General features: G+C 34.3%; 1 protein-coding gene across 5 annotated transcripts in view; it reads right to left on the bottom strand.

Annotated features, from left to right (window-relative positions):
• LOC106870480 (tyrosine-protein kinase Fer) overlaps positions 1-27,191 on the bottom strand; it is a 145,307-nt gene that overhangs the window by 9,832 nt on the left and 108,284 nt on the right. Inside the window, exons 7-14 of one of the 5 annotated variants that reach the window (XM_014916589.3) lie at positions 27,189-27,191; positions 26,624-26,764; positions 25,549-25,705; positions 23,908-24,039; positions 17,070-17,273; positions 7,468-7,665; positions 4,485-4,682; positions 1,586-1,762 (exon numbers count right to left, since the gene is read on the bottom strand). The exon at positions 27,189-27,191 is cut by the window's right edge and continues 120 nt beyond it. In XM_014916589.3, the coding sequence (XP_014772075.1) occupies positions 1,586-1,762; positions 4,485-4,682; positions 7,468-7,665; positions 17,070-17,273; positions 23,908-24,039; positions 25,549-25,705; positions 26,624-26,764; positions 27,189-27,191 (1,210 nt within the window). The remainder of the gene's footprint in view (positions 1-1,585; positions 1,763-4,484; positions 4,683-7,467; positions 7,666-17,069; positions 17,274-23,907; positions 24,040-25,548; positions 25,706-26,623; positions 26,765-27,188) is intronic. The other 4 variants (XM_014916591.3, XM_014916592.3, XM_014916590.3 and 1 more) reach the window with 4 other exon arrangements.

The following is a 27,191-nucleotide window of genomic DNA, read 5'->3' as shown; positions in this document are numbered from 1 at the left end:
CATGCTATAGTACAACTTACTGCTGTAAGTAGCAGCAGCACTATAAATTGCTTTCAAATTTTGGCACAAGGCCAGCAAGTTTGGGGGTAGTGGGTAAGTTAATTACATCGATCCCAGTACTTATTTTATCAAGGAAGAAAGACAGAATCGACCTTGGCAGAATTTGAACTCAGAAAATAAAGCATGCTAATGATTCTTATTTCTTTATTGCCCACAAGGGGCTAAATATAGAGGGGACAAACAAGGAGAGACAACGGTATTAAGTCGATTACATCGACCCCAGTGCGTAACTGGTACTTAATTTATCGACCCTGAAAGGATGAAAGGCTAAGTCTACCTTGGCGGAATTTGAACTCAGAACGTAGCGGCAGATGAAATGCCACTAAGCATTTCACCAGACATGCTAACGATTCTGCAAGCTTGCTGCCTTACATGCTAATGATTCTGCCAGCTCATCACCTTAAGCAGAACAGTAAATTGACAACAAATTCATTTGTTTCCAGGGCTGTGCTTAATTTTCATCGTGGGTACAACTTGGAGAGAGGGATGAACTCTGCCAGGTTGAGTTTCCTCAAATACACTGTATCAAAACTAAGTCTGTAATGTGTCTTTTGCAAGAATGCAATCCAATACCAATGACTGTCTGGATTTACTGTCATACTTCAGTTACTTGTCCTCTTAGTGTCTTTGCACTCTCTTACAACTCTCAGCAGCCAGATGTTCTGCTTGCTGCTTGTTGAGAGAGATAGCTCTATATCTTCATAGAGATGGGAGATTCACCTCTTAGCCAATTTTCCATGTGGTCTAAGCCGTTTTGGTCAAGGGTTTGGAAAGTCATATTCCCTGATTGAACTAATTCAGCCTTTTTCCTTCTAATTATCCTAGGAATGGTGTATGTCATGTGAAAAGCTTTAGATGTCAAGCATGGAAGTCTGCAAATCAGTTTAGCAAAACTTATTTCAAAATACTTTGAAATGTTTCTCAGTAGGCATGGCTGTGTGGTAAGAGCCTTGCTTCCCAACCACATGGTTCCGGGTTCAGACTCACTGCGTGGCACCTTGGATAAGTGTTTTCTAGTATAGCCTTGAGCCAACCAAAGCCTTGTGAGTGGATTTGGTAGATGGAAACTGAAAGAAGCCTGATGTATCATCATCATCATTTAACGTCTGCCTTCATGTTGGCATGAGTGGGATGGCTTAACAGAAGCTGGCCAGGCAGAAGTCTGCACCAGACTTCTGTAACTGTTTTGGCAGGATTTTTACAGCTGGATGCCCTTCCTAACACCAACCACCCAGCAGATATATAAATATATATATATATATATATATATATATATATATACACACATATAAGTGTGTGGCTTTGTGTTTGTGTTTGTCCTCCACCACCACTTAACAACCAGTGTTGGTGTGTTTACATCTCTGTAACCTAGCAGTTCAGCAAAATAGACCAACAGAATAAGTGCTAGGCTCAAAAAAATAGTCCCGGGGTCAATTTTTTCGGCTAAAACTCTTCAAGGTGGTGCCCCAGTATGGCCACAGTCAAATGACTAAAACAAGTAAAAGACATAAGATAGAATACTTACATTGCCAATTTTCATATCAAGAAGAATATCATCATTCTTCAATTCCCACGGCTCTCTTAAAATTGGATTTTTCAAAATTGCTTGCGATTTACTTGTAACCGGCTGTCCTTTAGTCATCTGATTATGAATGAGATGCTGGATGGTTGGAAAAGTGGGACCTTCCAAATGCCAACCCTCCTAAAGAAAGAGAAAAGAAAAAGAAAAAAACGATTTTTGATATCAGCACAAGGCTACAAGGGATCTCTTATTCTATATGTATTTGAAAATGAATTAAATCACAGATGATTTATTGGCAGGGAAAATAACAACAGTGTCATTGCTTGTAGCTCAGTAATTCTTGGAGAAGTGCAAATGTAAGCAAACATAGAAACACATATTACATTTGTACATCCTCATCATTATCGTCATTTAACATCTTTTCCACATGGGTATGGGTTGGACAGTTCAACGTGAACCGATGAGCAAGAAGGTTGTGCCAAGCTCCAATGTCTGCTCTGGCATGGTTTCTACAACTGAATACCCTTCTTAACAACACACACACACACACACACATTTATTTCATGGTTCAAATGCAAATACAGGCTTGGTGCCTGGTGTAAATAAAACCATTAAAAGCTGCAATATGAAAGGAGTTCGAAGGATTGAACATACCACATTGTTTGTCATGTGGGTTAACAAAGGACACTTTCAGATTTTAGGCAGAGGGCTCTATTCGAAAAATATATTTGCAGTCTCAACTCAATGTCAGTACAACCGACAATAAACCTGTAATTTGTTCAGGGAGGTGTGGGGTGGAAGCACAAAGGAAGCATGTTCCAGGACCCTGAAGTCCAGGAGGGGGCAACCATTAAGGATTGGAAACTGGACTGTCACAACTCTTATGGGAGGACTTTGGGGTTGAGCTGATCTTTGACTTTAGATTCACCAATAATGTATTCTGGCAGACCACCCATTGACTTCATAACAAGAAGCCCTCATCCATACCTGCCATTAAGGACTCAGCAGGGGTCCTTCTCTTTACAGAGACAAACATTCTTGGGAGGTGGAGAATACTTTGCTGATCTTCTAAATCTGATCACAATAAAATTTTCTGGTAGACACAAAAGTGCATCTATGGACAAAAACTAACTCCACAGAGGATGAAGTCATAGAGGCAATTAAAGTGCTCAAATGTGGCAAAGCTGCTGAAAAGGGTGAAATTTGGCCTGAAATGTTAAAGAATCTAAATAGAGAAGGTATTCTCTAGCTGACCTGTGTATGCCAGGTGGCTTTGATCTCTGGAAAGACACCAAAACAATTGGTAATTCAGGGTGATAATTCCAATTTTTAAAAGAGGAGACAAGAAAGAGTGTGCTAATTATAAAGGAATCATCTTGTTGAACCTCTCCAGTAAAATCTACAATAAGTGTCTGGAAAAGAGATCTAGGGAAGTTGGGGAGCATAAATTTTCTGAAGAATAGTGTAGCTTCCATCCTGGAAGCAGCACAACCAACAGGATACTCGTTCTATGGCAGGTGTAACATGCACAAATGCACACAAATATGTGTGTTTTGTTTATGTGGTATTTATATTCCTAAAGGCACATAACTCAGTAGGTAGACTTAGCCATCAGTGATTGATGAAATTAATAAAAGTACTGAAGCTGACATTATTGACTGAAACCATTAAAAGTGGTGCTCCAGCATGGCTGTACTCCAATGACTAAAAGCCATAAAAGAGTACAAAGACAATTAGTCTGCTGCTTTGGTGCCTTTTATTTAGTATCTCACCATTCTTTTGCAGAGTAGGATTAATTAACACAGATAACTAATGCAGTGTTATAGATGCTACTTCAGATAACAAACAATCAAAGTCAGCAAAGAAATATATTTTTGTGTTTGTTCTTTGAAAGATTTACAAACTTCCATTTGTTAGTGTCGATAGAATTCCTCAACTAATCTAAGATGAATTTAAAAAAAAAAAAAAAAATCATGGCTCCCCTTTCTAATTCTAAAAGCTTGTTCAGTTGTCAAAGAACAGTTTTATCTCTACACATTCCTCCTTTTTGTTTTATCTCAAGTAAGCATCGTTTTTCTTCTCAATGTTCATTGTCTGAAGAGAATTTATCCAAAACAGCAAGAATAAAGAAATTATTATGCATTTTATTTGTAGCAGCAACTGCAGATTTCTTCACTAACATCAACATTATCTTCATTGTTGCAATATAAAAAGTTGCAGATATAATCCTTTCATCAATTTAAATGAAGTTTACATCATCAGCAGCCATAACAGGAGTGGTACTTGAAGATATAAGGGACATAACATACATTTTATTGTCCCACTAGCACTAGGGAAGCTTTCTGTGGTAGGATGTACAGACTTTCCTTTATCCTCAACCAATTTTTATTCACAGTTATTGCACTCCAAGATGCTCTGCTTGCAATGTGGCATGCAGAGTCAATGTCTATTTTGTTTCTAATAGTAGGATGTCTTTCCAGTGACCAACTACTTTACAATGTTATCTCAGTGTATTTTAACATAGCACCAGCACTAGAGAAATGACTGTGATAAAACTGAAGGGTCCCTCCCCCATATCAATTCTTTATTTCAAGTTACCTCCCTACTACTTATAATACTACATAAGCAATGCAGCTTACAGAATACCCGTTTTCTTTATTCAATTCTTTCTTTTTTACTGTGGTTTTTAATGACTGAATGCCCTTCCTACCACCAGCCAATTTACAACATGAGTAATGTGTTTAAATAAATATTCATTATCAAAATTTTGTTTCCTAACACATCACACACACACACACACACACACACATCTTTTTATTTAGTCATTAGAATAATTTTAGTATCAAAGCAACAATGGTTAACATTAAGGATCAATATTCAATTAGAACAGATGAAGACATACCTCTTTTGTTTGAATAATGAAATGTCTATGACCATTCCAGTAAACAGAAAGTACATACAAAACTTCATTTGTTTTCTTGTTCTTACTTTCACGAACTAAGAAATCCCCATCAGTGACTAAAAGACGCTGTACTTCTTCTCGAGGAAGAACTCCATGAAACCATTCTTCATCTTCTAATCTTTGGCTGACTGGTGCAGTCTGGACATAAAAAATTAAAATTTCATATTACACCAATATATTGGTAAAGCCTCGGTAGGAAACAGTGTTGAACATCACAAAATATCAACTGAATACTGATACAACTTTGGTGGGGAATAGTATAAAATTATAGCCATTTGAACACAGGCCTATCTCTGTATTAATGTTGTCTGTGATATTAGATTGTTCTGCTGTCTCTTGGAAGAGACAGAGTACAGTATAATATCACTGACTTCATTAGTACACAGGTAGGGTCATGGTATAGATGTGGAACTATTTCACAGACATTATTAATATACTTGTTATCTTGAGAAAGACAAAGGTTCAATACAATATTACAGACAACAATAGTGCACATGTAGAGTGTTGGTAGAGACACAGAACAGACAACACCTGTATACAAGTAGAGTCTTGGTAGTGATATGGAACAGTACAATATCAAAGACAATATTAGTACACAGGTAAAGCATTGGTAAAATCACACAACAGTACAATGTCACAGACAATGATAGCACACAGGTAGAGTATTGGTGGAGGCCTTTTGCTTTATATCCATTCTGTGCTGAACTGCCCTTGAATGATTCCAGTAGCATATTGGTTTTTCTATGAGAATAAGCTGCCAGCCCTTTGTTGCATCTTTCTTTTCTGGAGAAAGGGACACTGTTAGTAGTCCCCTACAGTCCTTCTTATGATGGTACAGTGTAACTGATTCTGATAAACAAATAGAGGAGAATCAAATCCAGGTCTTGAGTGTGGCTGTATCAACCCCAATACTCGATAAGTAAAGGTGGAGAACAGGAGGACAAACAACAGTACAATATCAGAGACAATTTTAGAACACAGGTAGAGTGTTGGTAGAACTATGTAGGTGCAGAACGACAATATTGCAAAGAACAACATAGGCATAGAACTACAACATCACAAACAACATTAGTAGACAGAGTTTTGGGATATACTTAAAGTAGTATATCACAGACATTAAGTAGTTAGGAAAAATGTATGTAGAGACATTGAACAGTAAAAACTATGACAGACAACATAGTTATACCACGTAGAGTAAGGATATAGACAGTAAAGTATCACAGACAATAATGTACAAAGTGTTGGTAGAGACAATATCACAGGCAACACAATTCTACAGATAGAGTATTTGTAGAGACATAGATCTACAATATCACAGGTAACGTTACTACATAGGTTAAATGTTGGTTGAGACACAGAAGAATACATTATAACAGACAACATTACACAAAGTGTTAGTAGAGACACAGAACTACAATATATCAATAGACATTACTACACAAATAAAGAGTTGGTAGAGACACTAAAATACTATATCACAGACAATATGGATTCAGTGTTGATAGAAACACAGAACAGTTCAACACCACAGACATTACTACATAGATGAAGTCTTCAGAGAACGCAGAGAACAATAGAATACATTCTTGGGAGAGAATAGAGAACAATTTTACTAACAATATCAACAATCGAGATGAAAAATATTGAATAAATATTTAATTAAAATATTGATTTCTTACTAAGATGTACAAAGCCACAAATTTTAAGAAGGAGTAGAAAATTAGGGCAGAATGATTTTTATGGTTTTTTTTAAGGGCATTAGCTATGTAGTTGTGAAAACTTTTAATATATTATTGGATATGGAGAGCTGAAAAGCAAAGTCAGCTCAACTGAGATAGCAACTCTGGGTGAATTGAGATGAAATTAGATACTTTAATTGATCTAGTTTGGCACTTCACTGCTTTTGTCACTTAATAAAACGGATAATGCCAACAATAAAAATGATAAAATGTTTTTAGTATGTTGAAATCTATTAGAATAACAAAATGGTGGTTATATAACAAAGTTATAAAAGCTATTTGAAGTTTATCTTACTATGAAAAAAAAAAAACTACTCAACTATTTACTGCCTATATAATCTATAAACTTATTCTTTGGTACAAAAATTAAGGGTTTATGTAGTTTCCAATTCACTGCAGTTTGCCACCAAAATTCTTAAGAGTTAAGTATGCAGTCTATTTTAGAAATTTATAGTCTTCACAAAGATAGTTTATTTAGTGAACTGATTGTTCAAATTTGAATTTCTGGTACTTATGATATTCATAATTTCCTGCTCTTTTAAAAAAATTTAATGGGAATTACTTTTAGCAAAGTGGAAGATGCAGGGAAGCCGAATTGTCTTGGATTTTATGAAACAACAGGGAGCAAAGTGTAGTGCTAATGATTAAAAAAAAAATCTATGTTAAAGGGAAAAAATCCTTTTTCAAAGAAGAAAAAAAAAATTAAAAAGAATAAATATATAAATCAAACAGTGATATTAAAAAAAAAAATCCCTCACTAATTAACAATTTGAGAAATAAAACACAAAAGGCATCAAAATCTAAATTGATGAAAAAGAGAGAGAAAGTGAAAAAGATAGAGAAGGGAAGGGGAGAAAAGGAAGTGCTTAGAAAAATCATTCCAAAGAAAATAAAAGTCAAGTTGAATATTTTAAAGAATGTTTCTAAAAAATAAAGAAAGAATTATAAATGGAAATTCACTAAGAATGTTTAGTGGTAGCATCCATAATGATGTTGAAAGAAAGAATGGATAAAGAAAAAGAAAAAACAGAATGGGAGAATAAAGAAAAGAGAATCAAAGCGTCTAGGTGACATTCATAGAATAAAAGACAACAGAAATGTTACAAACAATAGAAAACAGTTCTTTGACACCATCTCTTATGAACCGTCTTTCTTTATCTCAAATCCTCTTCCTCATATCTCACCTCATTAAAATTGCCCAAATCCTGGCTTATTTTCCGCACGCTTGATTCCTCGTAACACTCCCACTTGTTTCTCTCAGCCAGACCTCGGCCGGTAGTAGTATGCAATGTTTTCAACCAACTGCTGTTGGTGTTCTTGGAAAGATTGACGTGTGACCTTCTCAGATAAGAAGAGAGGGATGCTACTGAAGAGGAGCTGTCCTAGACAAGAAAAACAAGCCTCAGATCATTGTCTTCATGCATACTTAAAACCATGTAGCTTGAAAATAGTAGGAAATACAGTTTAAAGTAGAGGGGCAGAAACGAGAAGAAGGGACAATAAGAAGGGAGGGAGGCAGGTCGGTAGGTAGGGAAGAACCATAGGAAAGGAAAAAAGAAAAGGGAAAATAGGAAGAGAAGCGAAAAAGGGGAAAGCCAAGGAACAAAGGCAAAGGGAGGAACAAGAGGGAATTGTGTTGTCCAGATATTTGAATGAAGCTTGATTGGAAGAACTATTAATGTTTATGCTATTTTACATCCAAATGACTGTTACTTGTGTTATGTTTGGTGTGTAGTGCCAACCTGTACCCCTACATAGATTCTTTACTTCTTCAAGGTTAGATTAGTATGAATACATTAGTCTTGTCATTAGATAGTCACATCTATTCATACCCTTCTCTCTCTCTCTCTCTCTCTCTCTCTCTCTCTCTCTCTCTCTCTCTCTCTCTCTCTCTCTCTCTCTCTCTCTCTCTCTCTCTTCCCCATTCACACAAACAAGTAAAAAAAAAAATATTTTCCCATTGAATACAAAATTGTTTATGAATTCTAATGATTTTACCAGGTTAATTAGCTTTTACAGCTTTGTGAAAACCCCTGAAAGAAAGGGTAATGTATGTTGGTAGGGAGGCTCTAAAATTTGGTTTTTCAGATAAAGCAAAGATTAAACTCTAAGTTAACTATTGAAATGTTAGCTGTTAACTGCTGTTAATAAAAATTTGAAGGACTTATGAATTTGCAAAGAATATCAGTGGCACCAAAACCTCTTCCATTCATACCTTTAGAATCAATAAATTAAGAGCAGTAAAGGAGACAAGTCAATCTACAATCTTCATAATACTGTTTTCTTATAAAAAAAAGTACTTAATGCTTTAATAATTTCTCACTTAATTTATTACATTATAACATCCTTAAAGTATTGCTTTCTTTAGACTAAAACCAAAGTCCTTTATTTTGAGAAGGGAAAAAATGAAATGACATTATTTTGCATTGTTATTCTTTTTTTATCCTAAATAAACAACACCGCTGTTAGTTAAAGCTGACGTCAGAGGCTGAAGTCATACAGGTAATTGAAGTGCTCAAATGTGGCAAGGCCACTGAAAAGGGTGGAATTTCGCCTGAAATATTAAACACCCTAAATAGAGAAGGTATTCTCTAGCTGGAACAATACCGCATGGATTCTGTAATTAATATGAGACTTTTGAGCGTGGCCGTTGCCAGTACCGCCTGACTGGCTCCTGTAGGATTTTCGAGCGAGATCGTTGCCAGTGCCCCTGGACTGGCTTGTGCGGGTGGCACATAAAAGACACCATTTTGAGCGTGGCCGTTTTCGTGCGGGTGACACGTAAAAGCACCCACTACACTCTCTGAGTGGTTGGCGTTAGGAAGGGCATCCAGCTGTAGAAACTCTGCCAAATCAGACTGGAGCCTGGTGTTGCCATCCGGTTTCACCAGTCCTCAGTCAAATCGTCCAACCCATGCTAGCATGGAAAGCGGACGTTAAACGATGATGATGATGATGATGATGACAGCCATTATTGGGAGGAACATAGTTAACTGAAACACTCTTAGTACACTGTTCAGCTCTTTCTACCTCTCAGTTTTTGTTCTTTTGTTATTTTCAGTCATTGGGCTGTAGTTATACAACCTTAAACCATATTGACTCCATTACTCTGGTGCTTATATTATCAATACCTATTTATCAAATGGCTAAAATTATCTTTATAGCCATCACTTAAACCTTGCAATTTCATTGTTCTCTCCACAGACACCAATTATTTAATCTAACCATATCCCTGGTAATGGTATGTCTACATCTTCATTTATACGTGTATCTGGGGAGTAAGAGAGTGTATACACATATACGCCCACGCATACATTTACTACAATACGTGTGTATGTCTGCATGTATGTGGCTATACATATACGCCCATCATTTCATGGTTGAGTGGAAGCTCTGAACTAGAAGAGCTTTCAGCTACAGTAAATTTTGTAACAACTTTGAAATACTTCCAAGTTATGAATGAAGTTGTTGCATCAATCACATTTTGTAATGGAATTCAGGTAAGGAGAAATAGAAAAATACAAAAATCCATTGATAACAATAAAAATAATTATGATAATTACTCTATGAAGAAATTACGACTTTTCCTTATGAATTTATCTGCAAAAACCAAAACTGTTCCAATTTTTAAAGAGGTGGTGATAAATTAAAGGTAGGAAACTTAAAATACATATATATATATATATATATATATATATATATATATAAACTGATAGAAATATCTCTATACAGGTTCCATTAAATTCCCTAAGTCTAGATGTGTCTGTTGATACAAACTTGAACTTTTACCAAAATGACACACCCAGAGAAAAACCTGAATCATTTGGAGATATTTTAATGCAAAGCAAAGAATTCTTAGACTTACTACCGCTGCAGTTTTATGTGGGAGAATCTGAAGGTTATTAAATCAACAACTCCACCACTAATCACACACACACACACACACACACACACACACATTTGTACTGAAACTCATCAGGAGAATAATATTGACACCAATAAGCTTTTTTTTCATAACTAAACAACCATAATCTGTAGATCTCTATATTAATAGCATCGTGAACTAAAACAAATCCTACGGAAATAACATTCTCTAGATTTGTGTGGTCTATTTTTTTGTTGTTCAAGGAACTGACATTTACTTTCGGTAAATAGTTTCCAATATTTGTGTGAGAACAATGTTTTGTTAATTGCACCGAAAACACTAAAGCTAGTGACCACACCCCACAAGTTGTTATTATAATTTACACTTTGAGTAGATAAGGTACACCATACCCTTGCATGCTGTAAGAGATGATTGAAAGGGTTGTTGTCAGGAAGAATGGCTAGCTGTAAAACCATTGCTTCAAAATGTCCTGTCCATTCCATGACAGTACAGAAGAGAGGATATAAAAATGATGATATCACTGATGGTGGTGGTGATGATGATGACGATGGTAACTTTAATTAGTAAAATATATAGATCACATAATTATTTATCCCAGCCTTTAATAATTTATTTTAACATTTATTTTTCTATTTCTAGTGCCTGTATATATAATACAAAATAATCAATTTTTATTGTTGCTTCAGTTTTCCAATTGCCACCAAGAAAATAGCACAGGCTCATTGTACATTTCTATAATCATTTCTTTTTATTATAGGGCAAATTTTGTAAGGGTTGGTGGAGAATTATTCAATTGAATTAACACTAGCTTATTGCTAGTATTATTAATACACATTTTATAAACAACTCTGGAAATAATAAAAAGTAATTAACCCAGACAAGATTTAAATTCAAAACACTGAGGTATTGGAACAAGGTGCCATAAACATACTGGCTCTCTACCAATTTCAAAGATATTCTGAAACAGGATAGATATTTGGGAATATTATTTCTCATCGTCTACATAATGTTCTCATGTAACAATAGATTTTTTTTTTTAATATATTCTAATAAACACCTTCCACATGGCTTCTACCACCTATTTTCACATCTCATCAACATTCAGGATATATCACAGATAAACACCACTACTTCTTTTGTAAGCTGCTACAGGTTTATGCAGAAATCAATTTGCTCTCTTTAAGGAATGAACACCCACCTGAGACCCCTGCATCTGGTACTGAGAATTGTGATTCCCCCCTGTGTCATTAGGAAGTTATTTTATTCTCTATAACTATAAGATTATTATTATTTCTTTCATATAGTCATGAGGCTAAACTAATTCTTTTCTGCTCTAGCAAATACTGAAGCAATAGCTTATAAAATGTATTTATGCTTTTACAATTAGTTTCAGAAGTTTTAAAGTTTTATTCTAAGACAGAGACTATGTGAGCTTGTTTAAGAGACTGTTCATGTTCTTAGGTGTTAGACTTAATCTGTCACCCAGTTTAACACCACCACTTGGTCATTGAGTGCCATTGACAGAGTGCATTCTGTAGGAAGCATTTGGGCCTAGATCTCTGGTCTGAAAAGAGAAAAAATTTTCTTCCAACCCACCAGCCCTAGTGGTCCTGAAAAACGGCCATGAGCACAGCCCTTCTTCCTCTGACTACGCCAAGCATTAAAAAAAAAAAAAATTAAACATTTACTTCACAGTTTATATTTGTAGAGTATCTTATGCACATAAACATTACCACCATTGTGATCAGAGGAAGTTTCTATTATAAACACTTAAAGTATGTTATTATATATAATCATCATCATCAGTAGCAACAGCAGTATCATGTAAGGTAAAAAAACAATACTGAAATTTAAATTTAAATATTTCTTTACATCTAATATTTTTTTTGCTTCATGTGCACATCAAAACTATCACCATCACCATCACCATCATCATCATCATCATCATCATCATCATCATCATTGGTGTTGTCGTCATCATCACCACAGTGATCAGAGGGAATTTTTATTACATCATTAAAATATGTTATAATATATAACACTATGGTATTTGGAAACATTGTAAGATATGCTCTGGATGACCCACAAATCTGATATTTACATTAGATTTTAACAATATTTACCATCAGCCTCTCAACAGCCCTTAATGAACCATCATACTTGGTACTATCCCGAGGATGCGTTGGTGTAGAAGATCACATAAACAATGAGCTGATAACATAAAACAACCCATTTACTGCCAGCTGAGAGGAGATCAAGATCAATCACAGAGGCAAGTGCATGTCAAGTTACAACAGGTCTTTTGTTAACCTGATGACAGAAGAGCAAGGAAGTTACAGATGCATAAGACATGCTAGCCTCCCTTGAGAATACTGCAACCAAAGTCAGTCTGTCTCTCAATATAAAGAAAATTGAATACATGACCATCATTGAAGATGAAAGCCACCTGCTAATCTGTTGCAATGAAGGCACACAGCTCAGAGAAGTTAGTGATTTCAAATACTTTGGCTCCTATGTTGTTGACAGTAAGAAAGATTGTCTTATACACAGGGGAGCAACCTGAAGAGCCTGTAACAAGTTTCAAACCATCTAACAATAATATATGTATTCCGAAGTGAGCAAGATTTGCTTTCTTCCCAACATATGTAGGAAGCATTCTTCTCTCTGAAGCTGAAACTTGGACAGAAAAAAGCTTCCTGATCACTTTCATGGTACATATACAATGCTTCTCATGATGGCTTAAAAACATCTCATGACATAAGCACAAGACCAGAGAGATTTATGGATACATTATTTCTACCTCTACTATTGTTGCTGAAAACAGGATAGGCTTTGCTGTCCACTACTATCATACTTAACAATACGCTATATCAAATGTTAAATTTTGGAAACTTCTGTATTGATGTTATTGGCAAAGACACACACTGTGAAATTAAGGATCTAACAAAACTAATGGGGAAAAGATTTCTGGTGCAGCACTATGAGATGCATTTCAATTACCGTTTCTTAAGATGAAGAATGTATGTGTGAGTTATGTATTAATCTTGTCTTTGTTATGTACATGTCTGTGTATGTGTGAATGTGGCAAAAGAAAAGATTCAAGGAAAGAATTTCAGAGAGAAAGAGACTATAAAGAAAGCATATGAATGAATACAAGATATAGAAAATAAAATAAAAAGAAATTAAAGTAAAGTAAGAATACAAATTTGCCAGTAAGAAATAAAGATTTAGGCAAATGCTAAAACTGAAATTTGTTTTTACAGAAAAAAAAAAGAATTGCAGCTAAACTGCCTATAGAAATTTAAAAGGAAAAGAAAAAAAAAATTCAAATGAAACAAAGAGAAAAGAATGTATTAAAGATTATTATTTTCAATTAGAATTTGAACGAAAACATGCAAGCACAATGCTGAAGTGAACACATGCTTCGGAAATGAATTCCATGCAAGTTTATATTCATGCTGCAACAATCAATCACATGTGCAGTTGTTGAGAAGGTCAAGATTTCAACACAGAGAGAGCGAGAGAGAAAGAGAAAGAGAGAGAGAGAATGAGAATCATGAGTTTAAAGAGAGAAAGAACAACATTAATTCCACAAAGTATCATATATATGACACCTTGTTTATTTATTAACAAGACTTTACAGTGAACACTTCCAACAAAGCTGTAAGCTTACAAGGAATTTCTATCACTCACTCTAAAATTTCCACCATACATTTCACGCAAGATTTGAAAAGACTTAACTCTTTATCGAATTAACTCGATTAATGAGTGAGAGGGAAAGGTAAAATAACAAAATCCTTTGAAACAAATAGGAACAAAAATCAAATTTTAATCATCAGATTAAAATCTAACCCTAATCCAATAAAACAAAGAAACAAAAAAAAAAAAGCTTCCATAATATAATATTTTTAAAAATCCATTCCATTTATTAAGTCAACACTTCTGTTCTAACAATGGCTCAAAGACATTTTCCCACAAAATATTAAAAAAAATTTTTAATTTCTTTTTCATCTCTCATCATTATTGTCTTAAAATTAGGAAATACTAGGAAAATCTCCTTCAGATGAGATGGAGAGAATGAGAGATGGGGAGGAAAAAAAAAAGGGGTAAAACTATATCAAATGCCAAAATTGTTCTTTCTAACTAAACAAACAATATGACTCCACACTTAGACTATGTGTGTGACCTGAAAAAAAAAACAAAAAAAAAAAAAACAACCCAGTTGCTAAATCTGATGTAGTACAAAAAAAAACAAAAAAAAACGGGGGAAAAAAAAAGAAAAACACCACATTGGCAGCGAAGCAAAAATAACAATAATCACATATATAGTTGCAGTGCAACAATAACAACAATAAACCACCGAGAGGCATCATTCTTGAGTCAAACGACAGATGATGCACTATAACAATGTAATAGTGAAGAAGATAAGATAAAAAAAAGAAAGTGAATAAAAATAAAAACAAACAAAAAATAGCAATTAATGTTCAGTGTCTCTGACATTTTTTTTTTAATAGATTTAAATCTGGAAATTCAATTATGTGCCTTCTCCAACTCCCTCCTTAAATATAATACATTGGTAATGGTTGTCAGGTCATCAAATACTTTGTGTGCAGTGTAATATAAAACCCAATTCTACAACTGATTCATAAGTTACAACATTTAGGTTTAGGTGGTATTCTATTATGTCTGTGACATGAGCTTAATGAGTGGGCCTCTTCATCATTTTCATCACTAAACATGTGCAGTTAGAAAGCAGAGCCTCTTCATATGTATGTATGTATGTATGTATGTATGTATGTATGTGTGTGTGTGTGTGTGTTTAATGCGTGTTTGTTACAACTCTTGTTAACTTGATGAGATAAGTATTCTTAAATAGTTGCATCTGAGCAAAATGGGAATATAAAAAGGGAATGACTTTGCAAGGAATACAAAAAAAAGGGGATACAGAATTGTTTATGCATCTTTTTACACATACGAATGCATGTAGATATACATAGACAGATATATATATATATATATGTATGTATGTATTTATAATATAGTATTTAGGATTTAAAAAAAAAAAATTTTTTTAAACCAGAGTTCTGAAGATACTTAAGTTGGCAGATCTTGGAACTAATGAATAAATATGTTTCAAAATGACTGCAATTCAAATTCCTTCTTCAAACTGACAGGAATTCTCCTGATAACCACAGTCTTGATGCCATCAATTGGATAGGAAAGACTCACAGACATTGATTGAATAGATAGATAGATAGATACAGTCAATGACTACTACATTAACAGATACTAGTAAGAGATGGAAAATTATTATACACAGCTTACAAATGTCAACTTGATACAGACTGTTTCTGTTTAATAGGTCAGTCCTAATTGCAAAATCTGATGACCAAAGGCATTCCAGTCATGACCATCTAGTTTGTTTTTTTCTGAGACATAGTATATCTAGGATTATATTATCAAATGTGTTGTGCCCCCTTGCCACTTCTATTTTTTTAAAGACAGTATGATATGATTTGCCACCACAAGGTTTAGTTCTTGTTGCAGTGTGGTGGCTTATGTTCCTCAGTCACTCTGAGAGCTATGCCAACAAATCACAAGTTCCTAGTAGGGCCTTCTATGCTAGACAAATCAAAGGATTAGAGGCCAGACTTATAGGGATCATCTTTTCCCAAAGGTAAAAAAAGGTTTGTAATAAGGCCATCAACCCCACCTAGACAAAAAAAAAGCCAGATTACAGAACCATTGATTACAATTCAAAACCAACAAGACCTGGGAGAGAAAGGCCTTCCCTCATGGAAAATATGGTAACCCTTGTCCACACTGAATGAGTGGCCCTGACAACTCAGAGTTGAGAATAGTGGGGGAAAGTCATAGAAAGCCTATGCTCCATAAAGAGCAAAGAGAAGAGCTTAAGTAAGTAATTGTGTGATTTGAGGGAGATTTGGCTTCAATTTATTCAAAGTGAACAAATACACCCTTCAGTGTTGGTTTGTGATACAGCTTATAAGAGGTATTATGTGGACAGTAACTGGAAAGATATCTAAAGCTATTCACTATACATAAAAGTCAAAAGTGAGGGTACAACCTTTCTGCATTCTTTGGCAACAGACTCTTACAATGCAAAGTTCCTTGTTATGATATAATTTGATGATAACAACGATGAACTCCAAACACACCTTATGAGCCAACAACAAGAGTGTTTGTACATAGTCAACCTATTAGAAATAGTAGCCATATCTGCCTCAAATCATATTCTGGAAAGGATAATCAAATTATGTAATCCTGGAAACATCTAGAAAGACAAAATGGTCATGTCTGGAATGCCTTTGATTACAGGTCTATTCAATCATAGCTGATCTAAAGCTAAACAAGAATATCAGGTGTCACAGCTTAATAAATAAAGACTGCATCTTTATTTGACTCAGACAAGACATTTGCTTAAAACACTGTTCTTAAACACATAATTAATTATAATTAATTTTTTAAACCAAATATATGTTTTCAGATAAACTCATTATAGTTTCATGCGTGTTTAGAACAGAAAAAAAAAGAAACCTTTATATGTAAAAGAAATCATTACATTCTCAAATGGATCCAAAACTGGAGATTCCCCCACCCCCACCGAAAAATGATTGAGACATTTAAGTCTTTTCTCAAGAAATCTTCATAACAGTGTAAATGAAATAAAATGGCTCCAATCAAAAACAAAAACAAAGGCCAAAATACTGGATCCTCATGAACTTGACATTAATGAGAGAATAACTAATATATAAAGAAATAATTTTAAAATAATTAAATTGAAATAAATAGAAGAAACAACCAAAAATGGAAACAATTGTGATGTGACAGACAATAAAAGCTAGTTCTAAAAGGTTTGGTTTTAAATAGAAATCTCACCTCTCCATTGTATTCTTCAACACCCTTAACATCAAACTGTTCTTCATAGTTCTGTTTCTGGTTTTGGTTTTGGTTTTGTTTGCTCTCAGTGTTGTCTGGAGATGGTGTGGAAATCACGTTACTACCAAGACTTTTGAAAATATTTGTTATATTCCATCTGGCTTTTGTTTGTGAAGAACTTGCTGATACCATTGAAGTGCCATCCTGAACATGTGAGAGCAGCGAAATTAAGCTTTCATTTAAAAAGGAATCTATAGAATAGACTTTCTCACTTGATTTTTGAATAAGCATTCAACATACTAAAAATAGTATTTGGCTTTTCTTTCTTTTTTTTTTTTTGTCACCCTGGAAGGCTGTGTTAAGTTAAAAGCATGATTAATCATAATGCAAAAACAAGAAATATATATGGAAAGGATTTCATGATCTCTGAAGGTTAGAAAAAGAGTCTAAATTAAAATAATTATTATGACAAATAAAAAATATCAATCAGTGAATATATTAAAGAAATTGTTAACAATACTAATAAAAATATTGGTCTCAAATTTTGGCACAAGGCCAGGATTTCAGAGGAGGGAGTAAGCCTAGCACACTGACCCCCAGTGCTCAACTGGTACTTATTTTATCAACCGTGAAAGGATGAAAGGCAAAGTCGACCTTGGCAGCATTTGAACTCAGAACGTAAAGACAGACAAAATGCTTAGTAGCATTTTGTCCGGCGTGCTAATGTTTCTGGCTGCTTGCCACCTTAACAATAATAATGATAATAATTATTATTATTATTATTTCTCCCAGTACTTGATTGATATTATTTATCACTACCATAGGGACAAAAAAAGAACATTGTCAGCATCATTGAGACTTGAAATCATATAATAAAAAGACAAGTAACCACCGCAAAAAAAATTTGATCTGGCATTCTCCTACTTTTGCAATTAATAATTATTTCTAACATAGGCAAAAGTCCAGAAAACTGTGAAGAGGGGACCAGTTGATGAAATCTACCCCAGTATTTCATTGGTATTATATTTTACTAACCCCAAGAGAATTAAAGTCAAAGTTGACCTCAGCAGAATCTGAACCCAGAAAGGAAAGAGACGGAATGAATACTGTAAGGCATGTTGTCCACTATTCTTATAATTTGATCAATCCCCTATACTCCCATTACAATTTAAAATAATAATGGCTTCAAATTTTGGCACAAGGTAGGCAATTTCGGGGGAGGGGGTAAGTTGATTACATTAACCCCAGAACTCAACCGGTACTTATTTTATTGACCCCAGAAGGATGAAAGGCAAAGTCAACCTTGGCAGAATTGGAACTCAGAATGTACAATTGGATGAAATGCCACTAAGTATTTTGCCTGGCCTGCTAATGATTCTGCTAGCTTGCAACCTTACAATTTATAATAATAATAATAATAATAATGGTTTGAAATTTTAGTACAAGGCCAGTAATTTTGGGAGGAGGGGTAAGTCATTTACATTGACTCCAGTGTTCAACTGGTACTTATTTTATCGACTCCAGCAGGATGAAAGGCAAAGTCAACCACAGTGGAATTTGAATGCACAACATAAGGACAGATGAAATGCTGCTAAGCATTTTTCCCAGAGTGCTAATGATTCTGCCAGCTCACCACCTTACAATTTATTATGATGATGATGATGATGAAGAAGAAGAAGATTTCTTACATTAAAAATATTTAAATAATAATATTAAGTCTTCTGGAGACTGATGTGGTTATGTTTCAATTTGAACTTCTGTCAAAAGTTCATCTCACTTCATCTCATGCCACTTTTAAATCACTTCAACATCTGACAAGTGGTACAGCATACACCTGTTCAGGCAATGTTAATTTGATGGAGGAAGTGAGTTTATATCACACAAAATTTTGATCACTGTAAACAAATAGGGCAGAATACATTGCAATCCAGGCAGATATTATCGAGTGCAAACACTGCTGTGGAGTTACGAAGTTTGCTCTCCACAAGTGCATGGTTTAAAATTCAATCTCATGATGCCACAATTTGGACAAATGCCTTCTAGCATAGCATCAAGGCAACCACAGTTTTGTAGGGCAAATTTTATAACCATAAAGCATGTGGAGGCCTGTCAGTAGGACGATTCTTGTTTTAGGACAATAGACTTCATCTGTCACCTGCTTTAATTCCCTGAATGATTGTTGCAGGTATTCAAGGTAGGTTTCCAGTCTAAGGATAATGTCCTTCCTTGTTCTCACCAGGATCATCGACATTGCCCTTTCTCCACTAACTAAGCTATTAAAAAGGAGTTAAAGAAATGTACAGTGCAGGGTCTAGAGCAGGGGTTCTCAACCATTTTTTTTTTTATCTAAGGGCCCCTTTGATTACTATTTTATTCTGGTGAAACCTCATAGCCAGTCAATGTTTCAAAACTAGTTTTACAGAAACTTCTTTCAAAATTCCTATTTTGTTTTTCTCACATTCACTTGTGTAGGTTGAACTACATAAAATGTTAGAGAAAGAAACCTAGTTGTTTCTTGTAACATATACCAATGCATACATCTAAAGCAAAATTTTTTCAGGAGCCCTTCAAATTCTATTATGGATCCCTAATTTACTATTTTGTTACATGGACCCCGGTTGAGACCCATATGGCAATATGAACACCTGTTGAGAACCACTGGTCTAAAGAATAAGACACAGTAGGGGTGGTAAATGGAAGAGAAATGGATGGGCCATTTCAGGGAGTTAGTTCTGAAGAGCTAAGACCATTATCATAACAACAGAATTGGGCAGAGAAGTAAAACCCAGAAAAATGTCATGGATGTTGCTATTCATTTTCTGAATAAATTATATAAAAAACCAAAATTAAAAAAAAAAGCACCCAACAAAATACATTGCACTATTAGACACTCATTCTAACTAAAATTTAGGAATATTTAAATGATACTACTGAACTACTGAAAACTAGCAAGACATTTTGATTTGGATTCCATGGTTTAGTCAGCTATACATCCACATGTTAGAATCTACACTCAGTAACATAAGTGTGTATTGAGCACTTTGAAGTTGTTCTGTGTTCTTTGTGTGTTTGTTTATGTGTGTGACCTGGTTTTTTTTTTACCCATTTAACATTTTAACATTCATTTTTTCCATCCTAGTATGATTTGGATGAGAATTGATTTTGAAGTTGCCAACATCTAACTTGTTTTCAAGTCAGGGATTTTTTTCCCACAGGTCTTGTGTGTGTGCGTGTGTGTGCGCACGCGTGAATGCACACACATGTACACACACATACACAAACACACAATGGAACACAAAAAGCTAAATTAGCACTACTAAGAATTGAACCACCTCTCTCTCTCTTCATATCCCTACATTTCTAAGCAAATGAAAACTCAGGGCATTCTCCATTTTTTTTTTTTTGTGATAAAGGCACTTGATTATGAAGCAAAATTTGAACTATGTGGCCATGCTGCATCCATACAACAGTCACACAGACACACATACACACTTGTTAATGTATTAGTACAAAAATTGTTAAACTACGCAATACATGCTATGTACATCAGATACACACTTGATGACCTAATAATGCAAAATAGAGATTATAGCTGAAAAAAATAAATATTATCAAATGCAACAGCAATATTGTTGTAGTGAATCAACTGCAGCTTCGTGCAGTATTTCGGAAGAGACAAAACCCTCATCTAAAAAATGATTTACATGCATACTTGCAGACAATGCTTTCTTTTTCAGAAAACGGTTATAGCATGAAATTTTCTGTGGCAGAAAGAATAAAAATTACCATATTTTAACATGTATAAGAAACCCCCTAATTATTGGGGTTTAAAATTGGGAAAAAAGGTTTTGTAAGGGATTATAATACTATCTATGTATAAGAAACTCCCATATTTTTTTAACCTAATTTTTGACAAAAAAGGGTTCCTTATACAAGTTAAAATACGATAAATAAATTGATGCACCATTCCAGTAATTCCCTAAAAATTGAGCTGCTGAAGGAGAGAGAGAAAGAGTGGAAAAAAGATAGAAAATGAAAATTAAAGACAAGAAAATTCTGGAAAAAAAAAAAAAAAAACTCAGTAAAATGCTATCTGCTTCTGGATATGCAAGAGAAACCAAGAATTTACAACTATTCTTTGGTTGCACATTAGTTTCTATATAGTTATTCAATCTTTTCAGAGATATGTTCCTCAATTATTTTCATATTTTATTCAATATATAGAATTTCAACCGGGATATAGTAATAAAAGGGTTAAAAAAGAGAACCGCATATGTGAAATTCTAAATTTTAGCATTGTATGGCTACAATAAAGATCGAACAGTAGTGACTCATCGAATAAATAAATAAATAAACTGTTTTCAATTTCACGTTTTCCTATCCAGAATGTTGGACATACAAATGGCACTAGAATAGTTTTGACTGATTGTTTACAAGCCCAAGCAATGATGGCTAAGGTTTTTTATTTATATTTCTATCACAATATGTGAACAATAGCAGTGCTGGTTACATTTTCTAACAGGCTAATCATAGATTCACTGTATTTATGACAGCATGTGTGACATGGGAGCTTTTGTGTAACTCAAGCAGAACAAATACAACAAGGTATAAAAAACTATACATACACACAAATATATATACATCTGTGTGAGTTTAGAGGGATATATTATCTGAGCGGATACTGTAGTAGCTCTCTGTCAAGTTCCAGATTACGGCTAACTGCACTGATTAGTATTAAACATCTATGACTATTATGAGTTGTCACTCACGCTGTAAATTCTTCCGATGGGTAATTCCATGTTTGCTTCGCTGAATCGTTATATTATCTGGAGTGTATATTAGCAATAATTATAATGACAAAGAATACGGAGACTGGTACATCCTCAAAATGCTGTATGACATTGTATAATAAAAGTAAATAAATTTTGAGGATGTGCCAGTCTCCATATGCTCTACCGTTATAATTATCGCTGATATACACTTCAGATAAAATTACCATTCAGTGAAGCAAACACGAATTACCCATCATTATTATCATTTAACATCCATCTTCTATGGACAGTTTAACAGGAGCCAACCAGACAGAAGACAACGCCAGTCTGTTTTGGCATGGCTTTTACAGCTGGATGTCCTTCTAACACCAACCATTCTGCAGAGTGGGCTGAATGTTTTTTACATAGCACCAGCCCAGGCAATGTCAGTTTTGGCATGGCTTTTACAGCTGGAGGCCGTTCCAAATGCCAACCACTTAACAGTGTGGACTGGATGCTTTTTATGAGACACCAGCACTGGCAGGGTCACCAAGTAACTTGCAAGACAAGGAATTTTGAGAGGAGAGTGGGCATTGGAGGAGGGGATCTTGTATCAGATGATGAAAGATAAGAACCTGGCAGAAAGGACAGGGAAGCAGAAACAGGTGTTTTGCTATAGAGGCAGGGGGCTCGGAGGAGGTAATCTTGTGTTAGATGATGAACGGTTAGAATATAACAAAAACAAGTGGGCTGAAGTAAAGCAGATACTTGGTCACCCAGCTAGAGGGAAAAGCAAGAGAGGGAGAGGGAGAGAGAGCGGTCAAGAATGAGGGCAGAAGCAGGTGTGCTGCTATATATATATATATATATATATATATTTCTACAAGAAATACCAACTTCATACCTCATGGTTTTCTCTCATACTACATGTGTTATTCATATCATATAACAGCCTTATAATGGTTGCACTGAACCTTACTGGGTCATGTAGCAGCAGGAGTTTAACATGGATACTATCAAGAGCTGCAACCAATATAGTAATTTTGTCGTGCATTCCATTTCAATTAACGTGTGTGTCAATAAGTGGGCTTCCATAGTTTCTCCAAGTTTCACCCACAAGGCAGTGGCCAATCTGTGATTACAACAGAACGTATTTGCCTAAGATGCTGCACAATGGGACCAAACGCAGATCCACGGGGTTGAAAATTGGTTGAGAAGTGAACTTTTTACCCACAAGACACAGCCAGATCTGCCTAGTTACAAAGCTTCGTTAGAGTCGTATCAGATGTAGCTGAAAGGTTTTTGCTAAGATATCGCTCCAGTTTTGAAAAATACCTGTCTGCGGATAATCTGATTTCTTAATTACTTAAAGACTCACATGTTAATGTTTGTATTTGAAAAAAAGTTTTGGAAAGTAACTAAAAAATAAAGAATGAAGATGTTAGTTAGCAGCACTAATAACAAATAACAGAAAATAACATCAGTAGTAATTTAACCTCACTGAGAGTCCATTTCAGGCAAAGCAGCTAGAGGCTGTGTAAAAGACAGCACAACTATATGCAGTCTGAATTGAGCAGCTGCTTTTTGAAAAGGTTGTTACTATTAGCAATCTGTCTTCACACAGAAGAGACAGACAAGAAATGAAACAATAGAGAGTTATAGTGTTCAACTTGTTACAGAACTCCAGTAAAGCTGTTAACACATCGAAATCATTGATATTAATTGATTTTAACAAGTCCATTCGTTTAATTCTCAGCTTGTAGTTACTTGCAGTTAATATTGTTGGTTACATAACACCAAAAACATTCAAAGGTATATTTTGTCAAGTTTTTATTTATTATTTAATTTTTAAAATTTCCTCTGCAAAATAAACTTCAAGCAAAGTATATTTAAAAATTATTCAAAAATTCAGTTAGATTCACATTTTGGCTTTGACCTACAATCCATTAACAGTAAGCAGTTAATATTTCAAATTGAGATTCCCTACCATTCGCTTGGCAGACGAAAGATATTAAAAGAGGCAGGCTTCTCAGAACGTAATTCTAATTGAGGATATCATGCAAGTTGCCTCCATTTCCAGTACCTACCTCAGCTGAGTAATCTATTGTACTCATATTGAACAAAGTACTTCGACTAGCAAACCTTCTTAATGTATTAGGCATGGAATTAAATTTTTTAAGTAATGTAGCCCCAGAGCCAACTTGCAAACATGATGGATCCTGGAAATAAATGCAAAAAACGGGCAACAAATGATATAAGTATAAATACAAATGAAGTGAGGGTCATTTTGAGTCAGATAAAACAATTTGAAACGAGCAAATTTTGATTTGGTTTCCAACCACCTGCAGTGGAATTTTACAGAATCATTTAAACGTTTCGGTTTACATAAGCTAAAATACATACGGCAGTTCTTAAAAAATAAATAAATAAATTAGAAGAATTTTTGAAAAATATCAGAAATAGAATATCCATATTTTTCTGTCAAAATTCAAAATTGTATGGTCTAATTAAGTAATAAACCTGCCGATATTTTTTAAAAGCTGAAACAAAAGAAAAAAAAAAGATTAATAAGTGATTAATATGTAAACAAATCCATAAAAAGAGTAATATTACATTATATATATATGTGTGTGTGTGTGTGTGTGTGTGTGTGTGTGTGTGTGTGCATATATACGTATATATATATATATATATATATATATATATATATATGTGTGTGTGTGTGTATGTATATATATATATATATATATATATATATATAAATAAGTGCATATACATATACATACATACATATATACATGTATATACATATATAAAGGATATGATTCTCATGCCATAATTCATATTTTCTCACAATCAAGATGACAGCAAGTAACTCTTTTAAGTTCACAAAGGACTCCTAGACTTTTGTTTCCAACTTATACTTGCACAAAGACAAGAATTTTGCTGCTTAAAAGCAGATGTCAAAAGGAAGCTAGGAACTTTGATTTGTCTGACATCTCAACACAGATATCAATAATGATAAACACATCTTACATTTTTCCTATCTTAAATACACATACCAACAGACAACCAGAGACTGTTCAGACCTCGCTGAAAGAGATTGCACAACTCATCCTAAAATGAGTAGCTGTGATATGTAGAAAGTGTTAAAAGGACTGGGAACACTACAGCTGATCATTCTGCAGGACTGAATTTGAAGAAGATTCTCCTATCATCATTTAATTACCAGTTCTGAATGTGATAAAGGAAATTATGTACTGTATTTGATGGCTTCTAAGACATGCTTTGTCTTGTTTTTTTTTTTCCAAAATAATGTCTCAAAAAAAAATTATCCTTAGTCCTATATGGTCATATATGCAAAGTTGCTATAAATACTGACTTCAAATTTTGACACAAGGTCAGTAATTTTGGGGGAGGTGGTAAGTTAATTACATCAACCCCACTACTTTTTATTGAACACAAAAGAATGAAAAGGCTAAGTTGACCATGGCATATTTTGAACCTAGAACATAAAGATTGATGAAATGCCACTGTACATTTTACCCAGTGAGCTAACAATTCTGCCAGCTTGTTACCTTAAAAAATATTACATATTTTAATGCGCTAAAAACATTTTTTTCCTGAAAATGAGCTGCTAAAATTAGAGGGCATCTAATCTTTGGTGCTATAGAGTTATTGCCATGGTAAAGTAATGATAAAATAAAAACAAGATTGTCTGTACTTACAAAATCTAAGTGTGGTATAGCAGGTGGGGGTTCACCATCAATTTCTTGTATAGACTGATCAATAAAATCAGCAACAGCTTGATAATGTAAGTAGTTACATTTTGTCTTGATGAAATTCCATTTATTAAGAGAAACTTTATGTTTGAGTTTTTGTAATCTGAATAACAAAAAAGAGAAATTTAGACCAATGATTCAAAAATATTTTATATTGTAACAAAAATCACTCAAAATTAAATCATTTTTTTTAATGACATAGATTTACTTCATTCCTAACAAAGATGGTAAATGTTTCATCCTATCTGAAAGAAGGCTATCCTGCATTAATCTTTCTACGAATACTCCTGACCTCTTGCTTGTCTTTTATAGTCTTATCACTCAGCAACAATGATATGAGCTAACAAGGGATTCTCTATATGGTTTTCTGGACCTGCTAGAAATAACAGCAAAATCTCTCTTGATCTACACTATCATCTTCAAAAATGACACAATGGTTAATGTAGTCCTTACACTGTGCTGGAAAACAAGATGAAATGATAACAGTTGGAACACTTTGATCGTAAGTCTTACTTGAACAAGGTTAACCTAGGGCTAAACAACAACACAACAACAGCAACTACAACAATATATGCATTCTAATTGCACTATTTTGTTTTCTTTTAACCTCAACTTTGAATATCCTTTTACTTATGAAAGTTGTAGTTCAAGCGTTTTGTTGTTTTGATTTTCTTCCCTGTTCATATCCGGGTCTCCCAAACCACTTCCTTTTGCATTTTCATAACAAAGATTGTCATAAACTGCACAAATGAGTCCCATGAGATTCAATGGCTCTTTTAGTGCAACTTTCTCATGACTTCTTTAATGTAACATATTCATGATTTTGTCCAACAAGTCTACAAAACATCCGTGACTTGCTGTAATAAATTTCTCAATAAATAGAATATTTAAAAGTAAAAAAAAAAAAAAAAGATTAAACTAAATGACTAAATACCCAAGACAGGTAATAGAATACTTTAGTGAAAAAAGAAATGACAACAATAAAAGAGAAATGAAGGAAACGTCTTCCAAATTCACATACTCCAACACAGTGGTGTTTTCATCCTTCTCTTTTAAAAGTCTTGAACATGTCTCAACATCTGCTTCTAGTTGAGTTTGTTCTTTTAAGACAGTGTTCTTCTGTTCCTCATATTTAGTGACATCTTTCCGAATATCTTCGAGTCTGAAAACAAACAAAATAAGTTTAAACATTAACTGAATATTTTAGTGAAAGATGGACTTGGTTAGAGTCTACTTTGTTGCCTTCCTTTGCCATTCCTCTTCACTATAAACCTTTCTACTATAGGCACAAGGCCTGGAATTTTGGTGGAGGGAAGCAGTTCATCAACCCCAAAAGGATGAAAGGCAAAGTCTACCTCAGCAGAATTTGAACTCAGAAAATTTCCTCTCCACTATAATAAAAGCCTCTTTTTACCAGCAGCTACAATGAGCTTCTGGTAATTTCTCCACTCCATCCTAACTATGACTACTGTCCACTAAATATCACAAACTATATACCAGACATGAAACACCTAAATCTTTAATTTATACAAAGATTTTATTAATTCAAAAGTTTATCATAAACAATGGCTTTCTGAAATACTTACTTT

Source organism: Octopus bimaculoides, chromosome 18 (assembly GCF_046866305.1).
Source record: "Octopus bimaculoides isolate indiv1 chromosome 18, ASM4686630v1, whole genome shotgun sequence".
NCBI classification, from domain to species: domain Eukaryota; kingdom Metazoa; phylum Mollusca; class Cephalopoda; order Octopoda; family Octopodidae; genus Octopus; species Octopus bimaculoides.
The sequence above is the reverse complement of the archived record's forward strand: the minus strand, read 5'-3'. Positions and strand labels throughout refer to the sequence as shown.